General features: G+C 42.5%; 1 protein-coding gene and 1 long non-coding RNA gene across 14 annotated transcripts in view; one reads left to right on the forward strand and one right to left on the reverse strand.

Annotated features, from left to right (window-relative positions):
* The window catches only part of LOC129529363 (uncharacterized), a 47,065-nt gene extending 40,511 nt beyond the window's left edge, over positions 1-6,554 (reverse strand). Inside the window, exon 1 of the long non-coding RNA XR_010132423.1 lies at positions 6,524-6,554. This is a non-coding gene — a long non-coding RNA (uncharacterized lncRNA). The remainder of the gene's footprint in view (positions 1-6,523) is intronic.
* The window catches only part of TTC3 (tetratricopeptide repeat domain 3), a 130,066-nt gene extending 114,384 nt beyond the window's left edge, over positions 1-15,682 (forward strand). For 9 of the 13 annotated variants that reach the window (XM_019017722.4, XM_055374006.1, XM_031005249.3 and 6 more), the window contains 8 exons: positions 1,050-1,150; positions 3,897-3,987; positions 4,680-4,781; positions 8,256-8,617; positions 10,152-10,278; positions 10,460-10,603; positions 12,824-12,916; positions 14,032-15,682. In XM_019017722.4, the coding sequence (XP_018873267.2) occupies positions 1,050-1,150; positions 3,897-3,987; positions 4,680-4,781; positions 8,256-8,617; positions 10,152-10,278; positions 10,460-10,603; positions 12,824-12,916; positions 14,032-14,166 (1,155 nt within the window). In that variant the 3' untranslated portion in view covers positions 14,167-15,682. The remainder of the gene's footprint in view (positions 1-1,049; positions 1,151-3,896; positions 3,988-4,679; positions 4,782-8,255; positions 8,618-10,151; positions 10,279-10,459; positions 10,604-12,823; positions 12,917-14,031) is intronic. The other 4 variants (XM_063702699.1, XM_063702697.1, XM_063702696.1 and 1 more) reach the window with 2 other exon arrangements.
* Positions 15,683-17,072: the final 1,390 nt, after the last annotated feature.

Raw genomic sequence — 17,072 nt, forward strand, 5'->3', positions numbered from 1 at the left:
TTTCATCATATTTAATCAAGTGATGTACCATGAAGTAGCCAACCATATTTGCCAATACTTGGAAAGGAACTTGAAAATAATCCACGTATTAAGAATACGCTCCTTCCGCCCCTAGAAGAATATATAGCAATGTCAGTACACTGTTTGAGAAACTACTGAGACAAAAATCAAAATTATGACATCTGGCTGTATTTTATTTAGTTCCAGAAACATGATTCTCTATGTTTCTGTAGCTGAGAAACAAATGATATTTATTGGCATATGTGTCTGTGATTATTCTGGTAAAGTAAGAAAAGACTTAGTTTATACAGTCTGCAAACATTAGGCTTTGTAATTAAGAATTGACTATGCACCTGCTTCTAAGGACAGGAAAGGAAAAAGAGCCAAAGTATGAATACTTTTTGGGTCCTACACCAGCATCCGTATTCCTGAGCTTGTTTAATTCACACCACCGTTTGGTAAGCAGGTTTGCCTGGTGGGCCCTGTCAAGTTTATTGACACCTGGATTAAAAGGCTATTTAATGGATAATTTGGACCACGAGGCCATTTTACATTTCCTGCAGTGATTCTCACAAAAATGGCCAGTTGGCTTGTGGGGAAGCCACAGAGAGTCTAAAATCTTAAAAGCATACCCCGAAGGCTTTTGATGCCCTTGCTGAGAACAGCTTCTCTGAGGCTTTTCTAAACTTGCAGAGGATGCAGCCTTTATTAAGGGTTATTCTGCTGCAGGACCATAGGTAATGCACACTCGTGTACACATGCAATTAACCTGGCTCTGTGCTTATATATAGCTTAAGCAGAAAGCCATGTACAGTTATTCATATCTGCAAAAAGGATCATGGAAGGTATGCATTTGTGATGTCATTTTGTTCTGTTTTCACATCTCAAAGTCTAATTCATGTTCACCTATGATACAATCAAGTTCTGATGATTCTGTCATGCTTCATTTAAGGAGAAATGGGAAAGTGGTTTGAATGTTTAAGTTTTAGCCTTTAAAATAGTTTCAGGCTGTCATTTGTAAACTCATATGTCTTCTGATCTACTGGCAGGTATCCGTACTTGAAAACTGGAAGGAGAGTGAGGTGTATAAGCTACAGATCATGGAGTCACAAGCAGAAGCCTATCTGAAGAAGCTGGAGCTGATTAGCCGGTAATGCAGTTTCGTGGGTGTTCTCAGCACATCATTTAGAAGATAAAGCTAGGACCATTTGAGAAAAACATTATTTTGTATTAGGACCGTTTTATTTTTAATAGTTATATAATTGATACATGTTCAATTGTAGAAAAGTTAAGACATACAAACAAAAATGATAAAAATCATTCCTAATTCTAAATGGAGATATAACATTTGTATTTTGGAATAAATTCATGAAGTGTTTGAAAAAATGAAAATTTGTGAATTATTTTTACTAAATAGTATATAGGAAATTTCTTTTCATATTGGTAATTACATTTCTCCAACCTAATTTTGAAAAGTTGGATAGTAATTGAGCATAGAAACATGTCATGATTTACCAAACACTGCTGTGCTGGAACAGTGGAGTTTTTTGTGAATTTGTGTTAATATAAGCCACCGTGCAGTGAGCATCCTTATAGTTAACTTGTTATGCACATTATTAGTCATTTCCATGCAGTAAAATTTTGGAATGAAGATCACATTTTCAAGGCTTTTAAAATTTTTTGCCAAGTTGCTTTCCATAGTAGCTATTATTTAACAGTCTGCATGACAGCACGCGAGAATGTTTACAAAGTATATTCACACATGTTAATTTTTTTTCAACTCTCCACATAATCTCTACCTGTTTTTGTTTGTTTGTTTTTTTGCAACAGAGTCTCACTCTGCCACCCAGGCTGGAGTGCAGTGGCCTGATCTTGGCTCACTGCAACCTCTGCCTCCTGGGTTCAAGCGATTCTCTTGCCTCAGCCTCCCGAGTAGCTGGGATTACAGGCGCGTGCCACATGCCCGGCTAATTTTTTGTGTTTGTAGTAGATATGGGGTTTCACCATGTTAGCCAGGATGGTTTCTATCTCCTGACCTCGTGATCCACCCGCCTCAGCCTCTCATAGTGCTGGGATTACAGGCATGAGCCACCGTACCTGGCCTTGTTCTTGTTTGTTTGTTTTTGAGACGGAGTCTCGCTCTGTCGCCCATGCTGGAGTGTAGTGGCGTGATCTCGGCTCACTGCAAGCTCTGCCTCCCAAGTTCACGCCATTCTCCTGCCTCAGCCTCCTGAGTAGCTGAGACTACAGGTTCCCGCCACCACTCCCAGCTAACTTTTTGTATTTTTAGTAGAGATGAATTTCACCATATTAGCCAGGGTGGTCTCAATCTCCTCATCTTGTGATCCACCCACCTTGGCCTCCCAAAGTGCTAGGATTACAGGAGTGCCTCCCAAAGTGCTGGGATTACAGGAGTGAGCCACCACGCCAGCCGGCCTTGTTTGTTTTTAAGATAAGGCTTGCCTGGGATTCCTAGAGGATCTTCTTCACCCTAGTACTTAGCACTTCTCTATGTGGGATTACTTTTCATTGAGTCCTTTTACCATGTTCTATACGCAGATTTTGTGTTTTTAATCCCAGGGTTTTGATCCTTCCTGGTGCTTGCCTTTTGATTCAAATTTCAAACCCTCAGCATTGAACCAGAGATTGTGTGAATCACGGACAGTTTTAGTGTATAGTTCTTTTTCTTTCTTTCTTTCTTTCTTTCTTTCTTTTTTTTTTTTGAGATGGTGTCTTGCTCTGTCGTGTAGGCTGGAGTGCAGTGGCGTGATCTGGGCTCACTGCAACCTCCGCCTCCTGGGTTCAAGTGATTCTCCTGCCTCCCGAGTAGCTGGGATTATAGGCTCCCACCACCACGCCAGGCTGATTTTTGTATTTTTAGTAGAGATAGCATTTCACCATGTTGGCCAGGCTGGTCTCTAACTCCTGACCTGGTGATCCGCCTGCCTAGGCCTCCCAAAGTGCTGGGATTACAGGTGTGAGCCACCATGCCCGGCCCCTTCTTCATTTTCAAGATTTAATTTTTTTCATGAGAAAACTTTTCTGATTAAAAGTAAAATGCTGATTTAGAATACAGGACTAGTACAGCTGAGGTTGAGACCAAGTGGTAGTCAACCGCCTGTACTAAGCACCCACCATAGGCTGCATTGCGGCTCATCTGGGAAACAAAGATAATCTCAGACTCATTTCATCTAATAGTATCAACTCTTCCAATAAACGGTAGAGTATACAAAGATTCTTTCTTCAGGATGCCATGCTAACTCTGCCTCCTCCACCAAAGTATAGAAACATAGAAAAGGGGTAAAAAGAATGCTCTGTTTTTTCTTCAATATGTATAATGAGGTCTTACTGTACCCACAGATTGGTAGTGTTTTTGATCTTCTCAATTAGGAGTAGTCAGTTTATCTGTCACTTTCAATAGACCAGATTCATGAGGTGCTGAGATTCATGAGGTGCTGAGATTATAAATTTATCTTAGGCTCATCCTTTATTTTTATATTAAGGTAATGATTAGGGTTTGATTGGAATCTTTTGAATGTTTCAGACTACCTTTTTAAAAAATCTTTAAATGCAGATGCTGTCTTTAATATTAAACATAAAGATGTCAGATGAAGAACGGTCAAACTTTCAAATATGGAAAAAGAACTTAAAATTCAGGAGACTTATTTTCTCTCTGCCCTTCGGTTTTAGAGTTTTTGTTATATTAATAATTAAAATTTTCTAAAGTGTCTCTAGTGGCAAGTTTACAAGATAAGCAATTCCTTAAAAATAGTTGGATTTTTGTGTGTATGTGATTATGTTAAATGTCTCTTTTGCTCATGTTTAGATGTTTATTTGACTGTAAGTGCTTTTAATTTTTAAAATTTCTAAAGCAGTTTTATATTATACTTTTTCAGTGATCCTGCAGCATATCCTGACATGGAGTCTGATATACGTTCATGGGAATTGTTTCTTTCTAATGTTACAAAAGAAATTGAGAAAGCAAAGGTAAGTTGTAAACATCTTTTAATCCCATCAAAATCTTTATGATAGTTATAATTCTCGGGAGGCTAGTGTCATATTGAATCTATTTCTTTTTTATCTATTATTATCAATAATTTTTTTTATTGAAAGTATTATGAGCTTTTCATGGAACTAATGGTTTTGTTTTGTTTTGTTTTTTTGAGTTGGAGTTTCGCTCTTGTTGCCCAGGCTGGAGTGCAGTGGTGCGATCTTGGCTCACTGCAACCTCTGCCTCCCGGGTTCAAGTGATTCTCCTGCCTCAGCCCCCCAAGTAGCTGGGATCACAGGCACGTGCCACCATGCTCGGCTAATTTTGTTTTTGGTTTTGGTTTTTAGTAGAGATGGGGTCTCTCCATGTTGGTCAGGCTGGTGTCGATCTCCTGACCTCAGGTGATCTGCCCGCCTCGGCCTCCCAAAGTGCTGGGATTACAGGTGTGAGCCACCGCGCCCAGCCGGAAGTAGTGATATTTTCTTAATTAAATTAACCATCTTGACCTCTGCCTTGATTGGTAAGATTAGAGGAGTTATGTTTGAAAAGGCTTTGGAGCATTCGGTTTAATGAGGTCTTATTTTGAATTTCCTTACCAAGACAGTTATGTTTCATTTATAATGTGTAGGAAGAAACAAAGTATTAATTGACAATTGTGGTTTTCCCACACTTTACTTTCTACTCACAGTCTCAGTTTGAAGAACAAATTAAGGCAATTAAAAATGGTTCTCGGCTCAGTGAACTTTCTAAAGTGCAGATTTCTGAGCTTTCATTTCCTGCCTGTAACACGGTAAGTCTAGCACATCTTTTTTTTTTTTTTAACCATAATTCATTTGTTAACTGGCCAAAGTAGTTATTTGTTGTTGTTTCCTGGGAGTGAGGATGAGATTGGTTAATAATTGCCTTAATGTTTCATTATTGGTGCTACTGATTAACCTTTTAAGCTTTATAACATTCTTATATAAAATAGATCAGTCTTTCTACATCTGTAGGAGGGATGGACTGAGATGAATACACCATTGCTACATTTCTATCACTCTCATGTACCTTGGCCTGTCTTCTATCTTTGTGTGTGTGTGTGTGTGTGTGTGTGTGTATGTGTGTGTGTTGTATATGTATTCCTGACTTTGAACGAATAATCCAGGAGTAGCAGTTGCCTGTTGCGCACTGCTTTTGTGATTCAAGCAGGACCCTATCACCACCTCAGATTATACTCTTATTCCTAGATATTTGGGACATAAGACCAAAATCTAAAAATTAAGAGGTTTCCTCCTCAAATACAGAATAAAAGCTGCTATGCCTGAGACATACAGGGCTTTGTTGGTCTGGCACATCATGTTTTACTACTTGTTTGAGGTATTTGCCGAATCTTGTTAATAACAGTGAATAATCTTGTCTTTTTATTTTAATATACACAGCACAGTAAAGAAAAGCATTAATTGCATTTTGTGGACTTTACAACATGGCTAAACCCATATTTCTTAGATTTGGACACAGATAGATGCTTAGTAAATACTAAATTGAAATGAATTAGGCCCAGAGGAGATCAGCCCATAGGAATTTAAAGTTAGATCTTGAGAGAAAACTTAGGTAAAAAAGAAAAACAAAATTAGAGGAGGACTGTGTGTGAGAGTTGAAAGATATAAGTTCCAGAATGTTGTGGCAGGACAGTGAAATCTTCTGGTTCCTAAAGACAGAGGAGACTCTCTCCCAGCACCTGACTTCCACCCTCCCACTACTGCCAGACCTTTGCCTGGGCTGTTCCTAGCCTGGAGCACTGTCCCCGCTCTGCATCCTGCCTTCCCCTGAAACCCCGTCAGGGGCTGCCCTCTTTTGGCCTCCCGCTGTGTCCCTTCTCTCATGTGCATTAGATCTCAGCCTGGCCTTGAATGTCTCTTTCTCGCCAGTACCTTGCACAGTAAACATTCAAACTTACTGTGAATTCATCTGAAAAAAAAAATTAAGTGTGGAAAAAGTGTGACCACCCTGAACTGAGTAAAATATTCTGTTGAGATCCAGTTTTTTCTCTCCATTGAATGTGCAGTTTTAGTTAGAATTACACTAAAGGGCACTTATCATTTATCGTTTTTCCAAGTTCTTGTAACAGATATGTATAGAGAAAACGTTGGCTCTCAATAGGATATTTTACTATTAGTTTGTAATCCTAGCTTATGTTATTTTATCAATACTCAAAAGGATTTTCATATCCTAAATTCTGGGAACTCTTAGTGTGCCAGGAGCTTGAGTAATAAGTGTGCCTAAAAATTATTTGTATCTCATTTCTCCCTCATTCATTCATTCGGTAATTAGTGGTGATAAAGACTGATGTGGGCTGTGCCCTCAAAGTGCACATGGACTTGGGGAAAGGCAGACTTTAAACCCATTGTTACCTGCAGCAGAGTGAGGTTTCTCATGGCAGAATGCTGGAGCGGCGTGAATCAGGGGCCACTAACCTAATCTAGAGGTGTGGCCTCAGCGGGAGATTCCCAGTTGGAAGTCTCCCAGAGACAGAGATCTGCAATAGGAACTTACCAGACAAAGGAGTGAGAGGGGTGTGTTTGGACGGTTAGAGTTCCAGATGGAACACACAGTGCTCCTGGAGCCTAGAGAGACAGAGAACACACTCCTTTCATACTGTAATAGAAGTCCAGTATGACGCAGGGGCAAAGCCAATGGAGCCTTCTTCTCTAAGCTGTGTTACAGCAGCTTAGACACTTCTAGCTTCATTAGACCAGACAGGATAGGTCTCAAATAAGGGAACAGCAGCAGAACAGGAGTCCCTCCTTCTTCACGGCTTTGCTTTCCATGGTTTCGGTTATCCGCAGTCAACTGCAGTTAGAAAATACTCAGTGGAAAATTCCAGAAATACATAATTCCTAAGTTTTAAGTTGCACACTGTTTTGAGTAGCATGATGAAATCTGTATTCTCACACAGTCACATTGTGACCTCTTCCCTTTGTCCAGTGTTTTCATGCTGTTGCTGCTCCCTGCCCGCGAGCCACTTAGAAGCTGATTTGCTGACCAGATGAACTTCTCGCGTTACCCCAGTGCCTGTGTTCAAGTCACCCCTATTTTACTTCATAATGGCCCCAAAGCATGGGAGTAATGACGCTGGTCCATCAGATATGCCGTAGAGAAGCAATATATTGCTTCCTTTAAGTGAAAAGCTGAAAGTTCTCAACCCAATAAGGAAAGAGAAAAGATCGTATCCTGAGGTTGCTAAGATCTATGGTCAGAACAAATCTACCCATGATATTGTGAAGAAGGAAAAAGAAATTCATGTACAGTATATGTAGGGTTCGGTACTCTTTGCGACCTCAGGCATTCACTGGGGGGGTCTCAGAATGTATCCCTGAGGATTACGGGAAGCTACTATGCTTTTTGAAGATGAGCTTGCCACTAATGTGGGGGAATGTTGGGGAGGGGCTTGAGTGATTTCCATTTGTTCGATTATCAGTTTATTGCCATCAGCCTGACCTGGATGGGGCATGGCAGTGGGGGTGGAGGGAAGAGAACAGATGTGAGAGGTGATTGGGGGTACATTTACAGGCGCCATGCTGCTCAGGAGACCAGGCCCCATGTGTCCACGTGGGAGTTGAGGGTGAGTCTTGGGCTTCCGTCCAGGAGTACTAGGGGAAGAGCAGGACTGGGGAGGCTGCCTGAGGCTGGTTTCCAAAACACTGACTTTGAGTTGCCTTGGAATCACCCAAGTGGATTTGCAGATTTGGATCTCAGGAAAATATTCTAGACTGCAAACTTTTAAAAAGATTTGGCCTCAGGCAGCTGCATGGGGAGGAGTGTCAGCACTGCAAGCGTGGACGGAGGCCTGAGAGCTGCCAGGAGAGCTGGCAGGGAAGAGGAGGCGGTCCCCTGGGATGGAGACAGCTCTGGGGAGTGTGGTGGCCATGATGTTCCATCTGTCAGCTACATGGTTTAGCTCAGAAGGGGAGAAGTATAACCAGGTAGAGGCTGAAGGAGGGCCAGTAGGCAGGCAAAATGGTCTCATCTTACAGAGAAAATAGTGACTTATAGAGATAATTATTTAGAAGTCTGAGCCCTCCTACTCTTGTTCTAATAACTAACAAGTTATTATCAAGAATTCTTTTAAAACGAAAATATTTAATTCATGGTATTCAGGTTTCCTGTGCACGGAGCCTCTGCGCTGCGTTGTTGTATTTATTCATCGGCCTTTGCCCTTGGGCGTTTCATCCTCTGAATTCAAGGGAAGCCCTAAGTGATCCATGGTGTGGTGTGTTCCTCACAGGTTCATCCCGAGTTACTCCCTGAGTCTTCAGGCCACGATGACCAAGGGCTTGTGACTTCTGCAAGCGACGTGACTGGAAACCACACAGCACTTCACAGGGATCCTAGTGTGTTCTCTGCTGGTGATTCCCCAGGGGAGGCTCCTTCTGCACTGTTGCCAGGGCCACCCCCTGGTCAGCCTGAAGCCACTCAGCTGCCAGGGCCAAAACGGGCTGGCCAGGCAGCTCTGTCAGAACGAAGCCCTGTGGCTGATCGGAAGCAGCCTGTTCCTCCAGGACGTGCTGCGCGTTCAAGCCAGTCTCCAAAAAAGCCGTTCAATAGTATTATTGAGCACCTGTCAGTGGTATTCCCATGTTACAACAGGTATGAACAGAAAATGTCTGTGACTGTGTTCAATACTTTATCGAACTGAGGTTTCCTGATTAGATAAAATCATGGCTAGTTAGGTGTTAACATGAAAAGGGTTGCATAATTGTTTTGCTCAGAAAGACAGTTTCTACATTTCTTTCTTTTTGTAAATATAGAGATAAGTATTTTCAAATAAATTGGTGGGTTTTTTCTTTTTTTTTTTTTTGTTTGAGACAGAGTCTCACTCTGTTGCCTAGGCTGGAGTGCTATGGCACAGTCTCGGCTCCCTGCAACCTCTCCCTCCCGAGTTCAAGCGATTCTCCTGCCTCAGCCTCCTGAGAAGCTGGGATTATAGGCATGCACGACTAAGCCTGGCTAATTTTTGTATTTTTAGTACAGGTGGGGGTTTCACCATGTTGGCCAGGCTGGTCTCGAACTTCTGACCTCAAGTGATTCACCCGCCTTGGCCTCCCAAAGTGCTGGGGTTACAGGCATGAGACGCCACACCCAGCCTCAAATAAATTTTTTAATGTGCATATGTAAATTGAAAACATCGACCACTGGGTAATTAACATTCATCAGAACCCATGACAATTTGCTAAGATTTTGATGAGAACAGTAGCACTGTCTAAAACTAGTGTTATAGAATCAATAAATGAACTGCAAAACAATAATTTTGCATCATTTGGGGGGACAAAGTTATATATAGCAAAGAAGGCAGCAGCAACTTAAACCTTGTTATATAAGACCTCTGATTTGTTAGAGTGTGAGGTTGAAGACTGGATGGAATTCCATAGTGAATGGGGCATGTGGACATGTTAACAAGGGGTCCTTGTGAATGTGGGAAAAAGCTGCCCTTACCTGAGTGAGCAAGAGCTGTAAATAGAGTTGGGATGATGGCAGGCTCTTCAGTAGCGTTTCTGCCTCCACCTCTGGTTTCCGCTGTTCAGGTTGGTACGAGGGGGACAGAGTTGCCTCTTGTCTCAGCTGTGAAAGATGATGAGGTAGAGGCGGTGTCTCTGAAGTGCAGCTTGGATCAAAGGACTCTATGCTCAGGAATGACCTTTGGCATCTGCCCTATTATTTCAGTTTCTGAGACAGTGTTAATTACAGGCTTCAAAATTGAAATTTGTAAACAATGGGGCAGTTAAAATATGATTAGCCAGCAGGCATGGTGGCTCACGCCAGGCCGAGGCAGGTGGATCACCTGAGGTTGGGAGTTCGGGACCAGCCTGACCAACATGGTGAAACCCCATCTCTTCTTAAAAAAAAATGGCAAAACTCGCTTGAACCCGAGAGGCAGAGGTTGCAGTGAGCAGGGATCGCGCCACTGCCCTCCAGCCTGGGCGACAGAGTGAGACACTGTCTCAAAAAAAAAAAAAGTTATGCTTTTTAGATAGTTATTGTTGTTATCAGTGGTCTTCAGATTAATTTTATGTGCATTTGTCTTTGTTTCTTTGGGTTGGGCTGTTGGATTAATATTGGCATGTAATATTTCTTAGCAGTAGAGAACTTTCTGTTGTCGTTCATCACTCACTCTCCCTTTCAGCACCGAGCTTGCTGGTTTTATTAAAAAAGTGCGAAGCAAAAACAAGAACTCACTCTCAGGATTGAGTATTGATGAAATTGTCCAAAGAGTGACAGAACACATTCTAGATGAACAGAAAAAGAAAAAGGTATTTTATCTAGGTTCTAGTTTATCCTTATTTATTTATAAAATATGAGAATTGTTAAAAAAAAAAAACCTTCAAACCAAAACCTAGAGAGCAATGTACTAAAGACAGAAGATGGTCAAGTTGTTGGATAACTGGTTGCTTCCCTCTTGTCCCCTCCCCGCCACCCCTGTTATTTTCACAGCCAAACCCAGGAAAGGACAAGAGGACTTATGAGCCCAGCTCTGCCGCCCCCGTGACCAGGTCCTCCCAGGGCCCACCCTCGGTGGTTGTTGCACCATCACCCAAAACCAAGGGGCAGAAAGCAGAAGATGTCCCTGTGAGGGTTGTATGTATAACTGTATAGTTTTGTTTTTTAATGAAAAACAAGAAGCAAACAAAATTTTTAATCCATGATTTAGCCCCATTCATTTCTAGACCTAATTTATTTGATCCCAACATTAGAAACTGAATTTCAGTGTACTTGAATGTGTCCAGTTAGAGCAATCAGTGAATGGCCGAGGTCATGGTGTCTGCTGTGATACGTTTGGGCCCAGCATGGAGAAAAGCCCCTGCACATGAGTGACAAGGGCTCTGACCATCGTGGGGGATCTGAGCCTTCTCTCTCTTGCCCTTGTTTTGCTGCAGATGGTCAAGTACATGAACTTTGTACATCCAGTGTGGTATTTTGAACAGTTGGGGAAATCATTTTTGAATAATTTTCTTCTGTGTAACCATGGCTTTGGAATTACACAGATGTGTCAATGTGTTGTGTGGCCACACCCACCCCAAGATAGACCGTGATCGCCTGGAGAAGAGGGTTCTGTTTTTGCTTCATGATGGATGTTTGTAATAACGAAGATATAAAAGCTGACTTATTGAAACTTCACCAGATTTTATGAGAAAGAAAAATATGTGTTCAAACTGGGACCTAATTTGATAACCACAGTTTGTTAAAATTAAAAGTATTAATTTTCAAATTACAAAGTATTACATACAATAGAAAATACAAATAAAAAGGGCATTTAAAAACCCGCCCTGTAATCAGTATTACCACTTTGGTATATATTTTTCTAAACTCTTGAATGCATGGATATGTGAATTAGTCAAAACTGAATACGCTAGTCACACTTTGTATGTTCTCTGAGGGGCTGAATGTTTTGGTTGTTTTCCTTTTTTTTTTTCTTTTTATTGTGGTTGTCCTTTTTTTCTTTCAGTTAGAAATATACTGTGCCCATCTTTTCTAGGAAACAGAAAACATGTGTATATTTTTTTCAAACTAAACCTGGCTCCGAGCTTTGCACTGGGCATTGGAGAGGCCTTCAATGGCTCTTCCCCGGTCTGGCACTTCCTCTTCTTCCCTGACCCTCGAGTCATGGGCAGCAGTGGAGGGGCATGAACCCTCCTTCTGCAGCATCTGCCCCATCTCCTCCTGGGCCGAGTCATGCCTTGGGAGAGACAGCAAAACCCTGAACAGCAGTTCAAGGTCTTCTCAGCCCCCGGGTGATGCCTCCAGTGCCACTCCCTGAACTTGATCCTGAACTGCCCTGAACTGCCAGGGCTGCCTGCATTCGCCCACTCCCTCAGCAGGGGTTTTTAGAGCATGAGTTTGAGCTAGGTTTTCTGCCAGCTGCTAAAGACCCAGATGGGACTCATTTTGTGCCTTCAAGGCGCTCAGAGTTAAGAGGCAGTGAGCTAGAGTAGAAGTTAATGGTGCAGTGAAGGGTAAGTGCTGTGAGCTGCAGGGAGAACTGTGCCTGGAGTCCCAGGCGACACTCGGGTCTGCTCTCACATCGAAAGCACTGTCTGTGCTCACCAGACTGTGAGCCGCTGAGGCCAGAGCCCTCCATTCATCTCTGCGTCCAGCACCCCACACCAACCCTGCCCATGGATGTTTGCCGGATGAGCCATCCGTTTGTTTTGTTTTGATTTGCACAAGTAATCCATGCTCATAGAAACTAGAAAATAGTAAAGAAAAAGATTAAATCTCCCTTACCCTGAGGCAACCACTGTTAACTGTTTTTCTAGGCATGTATGTATACATGCAGCCCCTTTATTAAAAAGTGAGTTATATATGATACATGTTGTCTTGTTAGCTGCTTTCATTCAGCAGGCTGTTGGGGCCAGCTTTCTATGTCAGGGATTATGGGCTTCCGTCATGATTTTCCTTTTGGCTACACAATAGCCCATTGTGTGGATGTGTTGGAATTTACTACCCTCAACTGTTAGATGATTAGATGTATGATTAATTCACACTATGCCATGTGATTATCCCATACTGTACTTTAGGTATGGTAATCTTCACCTGGGGATCTTCTGGTCACATAAAACAGTTTTTTCTCTGAGAAAATTAGAACTTTAAAAGTATACTTTTCTTTTTGTATTTTTATATTTTTTTTAAGAAATGCTACTAAAAAATAAGTTGTTTCCTCAGACTGTTTAGCTGTAATTGTGAATAATTTGCCACCCTTTGTGGCAGAAGATGTTTGAAGGCCACTTGAAGGAAGAACTCGTGCCATAAAAACAACTGTAGTTATTCTTTACTATTCAGGTGTGTTTGTTTCCACAGGCACTGGGCGCAAGTTCCTGTGAAATATGCCATGAGGTGTTCAAATCAAAAAACGTGCGTGTGCTCAAATGTGGGCACAAGTATCACAAAGGGGTAAGAGCTCTTTTTGGCCATCCTTACAGCATGCATTGGGACCTTCAAATATTTTCAAAATAAGAAAGGAATTGTTTTCTAGTCATCAGTATTTATTGTGCTTTCAAACTATTTTCTTTGCAAACCTCCCGTGTCAGTGTTCAGTGCCTCCCTGTCCTCACACCAGCTCTGCAGGAAGGGCAGCTCTGGAGACCGTCCTTTCCATCCCTTGTGGGGAGAGGAGAACAGCAGCTCCAGCCACTCGTTAGTGCTGAGATTCAAAGTGGTATTAGTTCCTTGAAAGGTGATTTCTTACACACTTGACTAAATGGAGAAACAGTGAAACCATTTTTTTGACTTAGTGTAGTATATGAAGTCAGTTTAACATTTTAGAGGAGAAAAACTAAACCTAGCTGAGTCCCTTCTGCCTGACCCGGGGACAGTCCTGCTCGTACCGTTCTGGGATCTGTGTGTGAACTATCATGGTGTTCGAGGTACCGTGAGCATTTGTGTGCACCCCTGCTGCTGGGTTAGAACAGATCAGGTCTCTGCCATGGGGATTTGCTAATCCCTTGGAACGGGATAAATACAGCATGCTCACTGAAAGGAATTGAGACCACTTGCCGAGTCTCTGGTGTGGTGTGCCTCCTTGGGTACAGGGTCTTATGTTTGGGCTAGCTGACTGTTCACAGCCTCTGCAGTGTGGGCAGCAGCAGCAGGAGTGTGGCGTGCAGGCTGGAGGGCTGTTCCAGAGCCAAGGGCCAAGGCCAGGCCAAGGGATGGGCTAAGAATGAGTGATTGGGTCATAGGGCCGAGAATGCCAGACTCTGGAATTTGGCGCAGCTGAAGTGGAAGAGCCGAGCCTGGAACCGGGGATCAGGGCAAGACCACCCCCTGAGGCCAGGTTGGAGGCCCAGAGCGCTCAGGATCTGACCCTGAGGTGGGATCGTTTGCGGCTGGGGCTTTGTCCACACTCTGGCCTGAGCGGGTGTTGGTGTCCCTGAGTATTGGGCAGCTCCAGGCCCAAGAGACCAAGGGCAAGTGGGCCACGCCTGCCAAGGAGCCCAGCAGCACAGGGGAGCTAAGCTTCCTCATGGTCCTGAAGGCATCTTCTGATTTTGTTTTCTCCTTTCCAGTGCTTTAAGCAGTGGCTTAAAGGGCAGAGCGCTTGCCCGGCCTGCCAGGGTCGTGATCTCCTGACAGAAGAGTCACCTTCTGGAAGAGGCTGGCCCAGTCAGAATCGGGAGCTGCCTTCCTGCTCCTCTAGGTAGTCACACTTCACTAAAGTGTCATCCACCAGTGTGTTGAATCCGAAGAATGACAATTTTCTACCACTGGTGTAAAAAACATTTGAAGACCCTTGTGCATTGTGTGTCACAAAGCTAAATACATGGAAATCGTTAATATCGTTGATATTAAGTAATTTCCCCACTCTGAGTGAATACTTTGATGATTGCCAACAGTGGCTAATAAAATGACGGCTACCACACTCATGGGTCACTGGGGCTGCGCAGGGCTTTTTGAGGTGGGTAGCTTCTTTTGGAAAGTACTATGAACGTCTCGAAGCACTATTCTAGTGATAAGAATTCTTAACATAGCCAAGCGCCCCACGTTTGTTCCCCTTTTGTGTTTGAAAAACCTGTTCTGGTAGCTCCACAAGAGAGATGATACTGACTTTTTAAATTTTTTACAAGAGTCTGTATTCCTGATATGCCTATATTTTTCCTCAGAGATTCTGCATTTTAAGGATGGGCATAAGCAAACTATATTTTAATAATTTATAGTTAATGTTAAAATATTGGCTGATTTAGACCAAAAGATTCAAATCTCCTCTTTGTGAAATCCCATCTGCATTTGATTTTTTATTATTTTATGTTCCCCCGATAGATTGTTTTAAGTGTTTGCTTTTCATCTTTTATAGATGTAATCTGATTTTCAAAAATCATTAACACTTTTTAATTAGTATCGACTAAGACTTTTTCCCCCTGGAATCGAGGCTGTGTGTCCATCATCCCAGGCCCCGGTTGGAGCCTGCTCTTTGAACTCTGCTGCCCTCCTCAGCAGCTTCTGTCCTCTTCTGTGAGTCAGTCAGCAAGTGCTTGGGATCCGCATCCAGCCGTGCTGAGCACACAACAGGCTGTGTGTGGAAATGGCCACCACCATTCTCCTTCCCCACCCCACCACAAAAAGAGAAGCTGTGTCTTTAGACAACCCTGAGGTATCTGTGTTACAATCGTTCTGTGTTTGATATTTGTGTAAAGTATGCATGCAGTCTTGTACTGTGGCCTAAGAACAAAACTGTAACTGCATTAGAAACCATGAAAAAATTAGATATTGTTTTGTGACTTTTAGACAGTGGTAAATATAGAACCATGAATTCTGGTCACATTCCATTTCTCTCCAACATGAAGGATCAAAAAATGTTTTTCAATGTGTTCTTTGTTCCACTGGAAACTTAGAGTCATGAGTTTATGAGCTGATTTGGTCACCTTCCTCTGCCTTTGTTCACTGTGAGTTCTGATGTCTTAGTGACTTAGTTCTTAGAAGCTCACGCCTTAGTTTGAAACAGATTCTCCACGGTGGTCCCCAAAACACTGTCTGCATATCCATAAGAATTGAGCGCTATGGGTGTTAACGTGCATGAGGATCAGTTTACAGCAGCAAGTACAAAAGGAGAAGAGGAACATCCGTTGAATGAGTGTGTTTTGTACATAACTTCAGATACTTGTGAACATGCCTTATATTTGTCCAACAACTGTCAGAATAAAGAACATTCTAAAATGAGAAGTTCACTGTCACTCTTGTCCATTCTTTCTTAGAGAAGTTTAAAAATGCATTCTTCTGGAAAACTTAGGACACGTATGTAATGCTAACATTTTAAGAGTGCTTTCATCAGGAAAGAACAGCCACGCCATGCTGTGTCTGAGGAGTCTGACCAGGGATCTCAGGGCGTTTTAGGGCCTGGGTCAGAACTTTCCTTTGTGCCTGCGTAAGATCGACTATAGGAGTTCACACAGAGATGATAGAGTTTACTTCTTAAGGCTAAATTAAGAGATTTTTCATGTGAATACATATAAGGATGTTGAAGATAAATTGCATTCCTTGGTATATTTTTTGAGGCATTTATGGGCCACTGAGGCTGTCGATGGGGTTTCCTCTATAGAGGGGCTTCTGGGTATGCTGAGCACTCACAGAGTGAAAGCTCATTTGAAGAAAGCTCATTTTCAAAATCTGTCTTCTGTTTATTCAAGTGTATTCAAAGTATTATCAGTACATATTTTTGGTCTGATGGCATTTAATTTAATTTAAAGCAATAACTATTCCTTAAGAATTTAGGCCGGCCGCGGTGGCTCATGCCTGTAATCCCAGCACTTTGGGAGGCCGAGGCGGGCGGATCACGAGGTCAGGAGATTGAGATCATCCTGGCTAACACAGTGAAACCCCGTCTCTACTAAATACAAAAAACTAGCCGGGCATTGTGGCGTGTGCCTGTAGTCCCAGCTACTTGGGAAGCTGAGGCAGGAGAATGGCGTGAATCCAGGAGGCGGAGGTTGCAGTGAGCCGAGATCGCACCACTGCACTCCAGCCTGGGTGACAGAGCGAGACTCCTTCTCAAAAAAAAAAAAAAAAAAAAAGATTTTAGATTAGTTTTCCCTGCTGAACTGCTTAATCTATGTTATGAATAATGGATAGCCTGGTATAAAATTGAAGTGGTGCCCCAGCAATGCAAAATGTTACTACGGTTTTAAGGTAATCTCAAAGACTACAGAAGTGCCCCCACTTATTCGTGATTTTGATTTCCACAGTTTGTTACCCACGGTCAGCCGTGGTCTGAAAATAGGCAAACAGTGCAGTACAATAAGATATTTTAAGGGGGAGAGACCACACTCACATAATCTTTACTACAGTGTAATTGTTCTATTTTATTACTAGTTCTAGTTGTTCATTTCTTACTGTGCCTAATTTATAAATTAAACTTCATCATAGATACATATGTATAGGAGAAAACATTGCATATGTGGGGTTTGGAATTTTCTGTGGTTTCAGGCATCCACTGGAGGTCTTGGAACATATCTCCCACTGATAAAGGATGTGTGTGTGTGTGTGTGTGCGTGCGCGTGTGTGTGCGCACGTGTGTGCAGTGGCAGCAGGTGGTCAAAGTGCTCAACACACCGCA

This window comes from Gorilla gorilla, chromosome 22, assembly GCF_029281585.2.
Source record: "Gorilla gorilla gorilla isolate KB3781 chromosome 22, NHGRI_mGorGor1-v2.1_pri, whole genome shotgun sequence".
In the NCBI taxonomy this organism is placed as follows: Eukaryota; Metazoa; Chordata; class Mammalia; order Primates; family Hominidae; genus Gorilla; species Gorilla gorilla.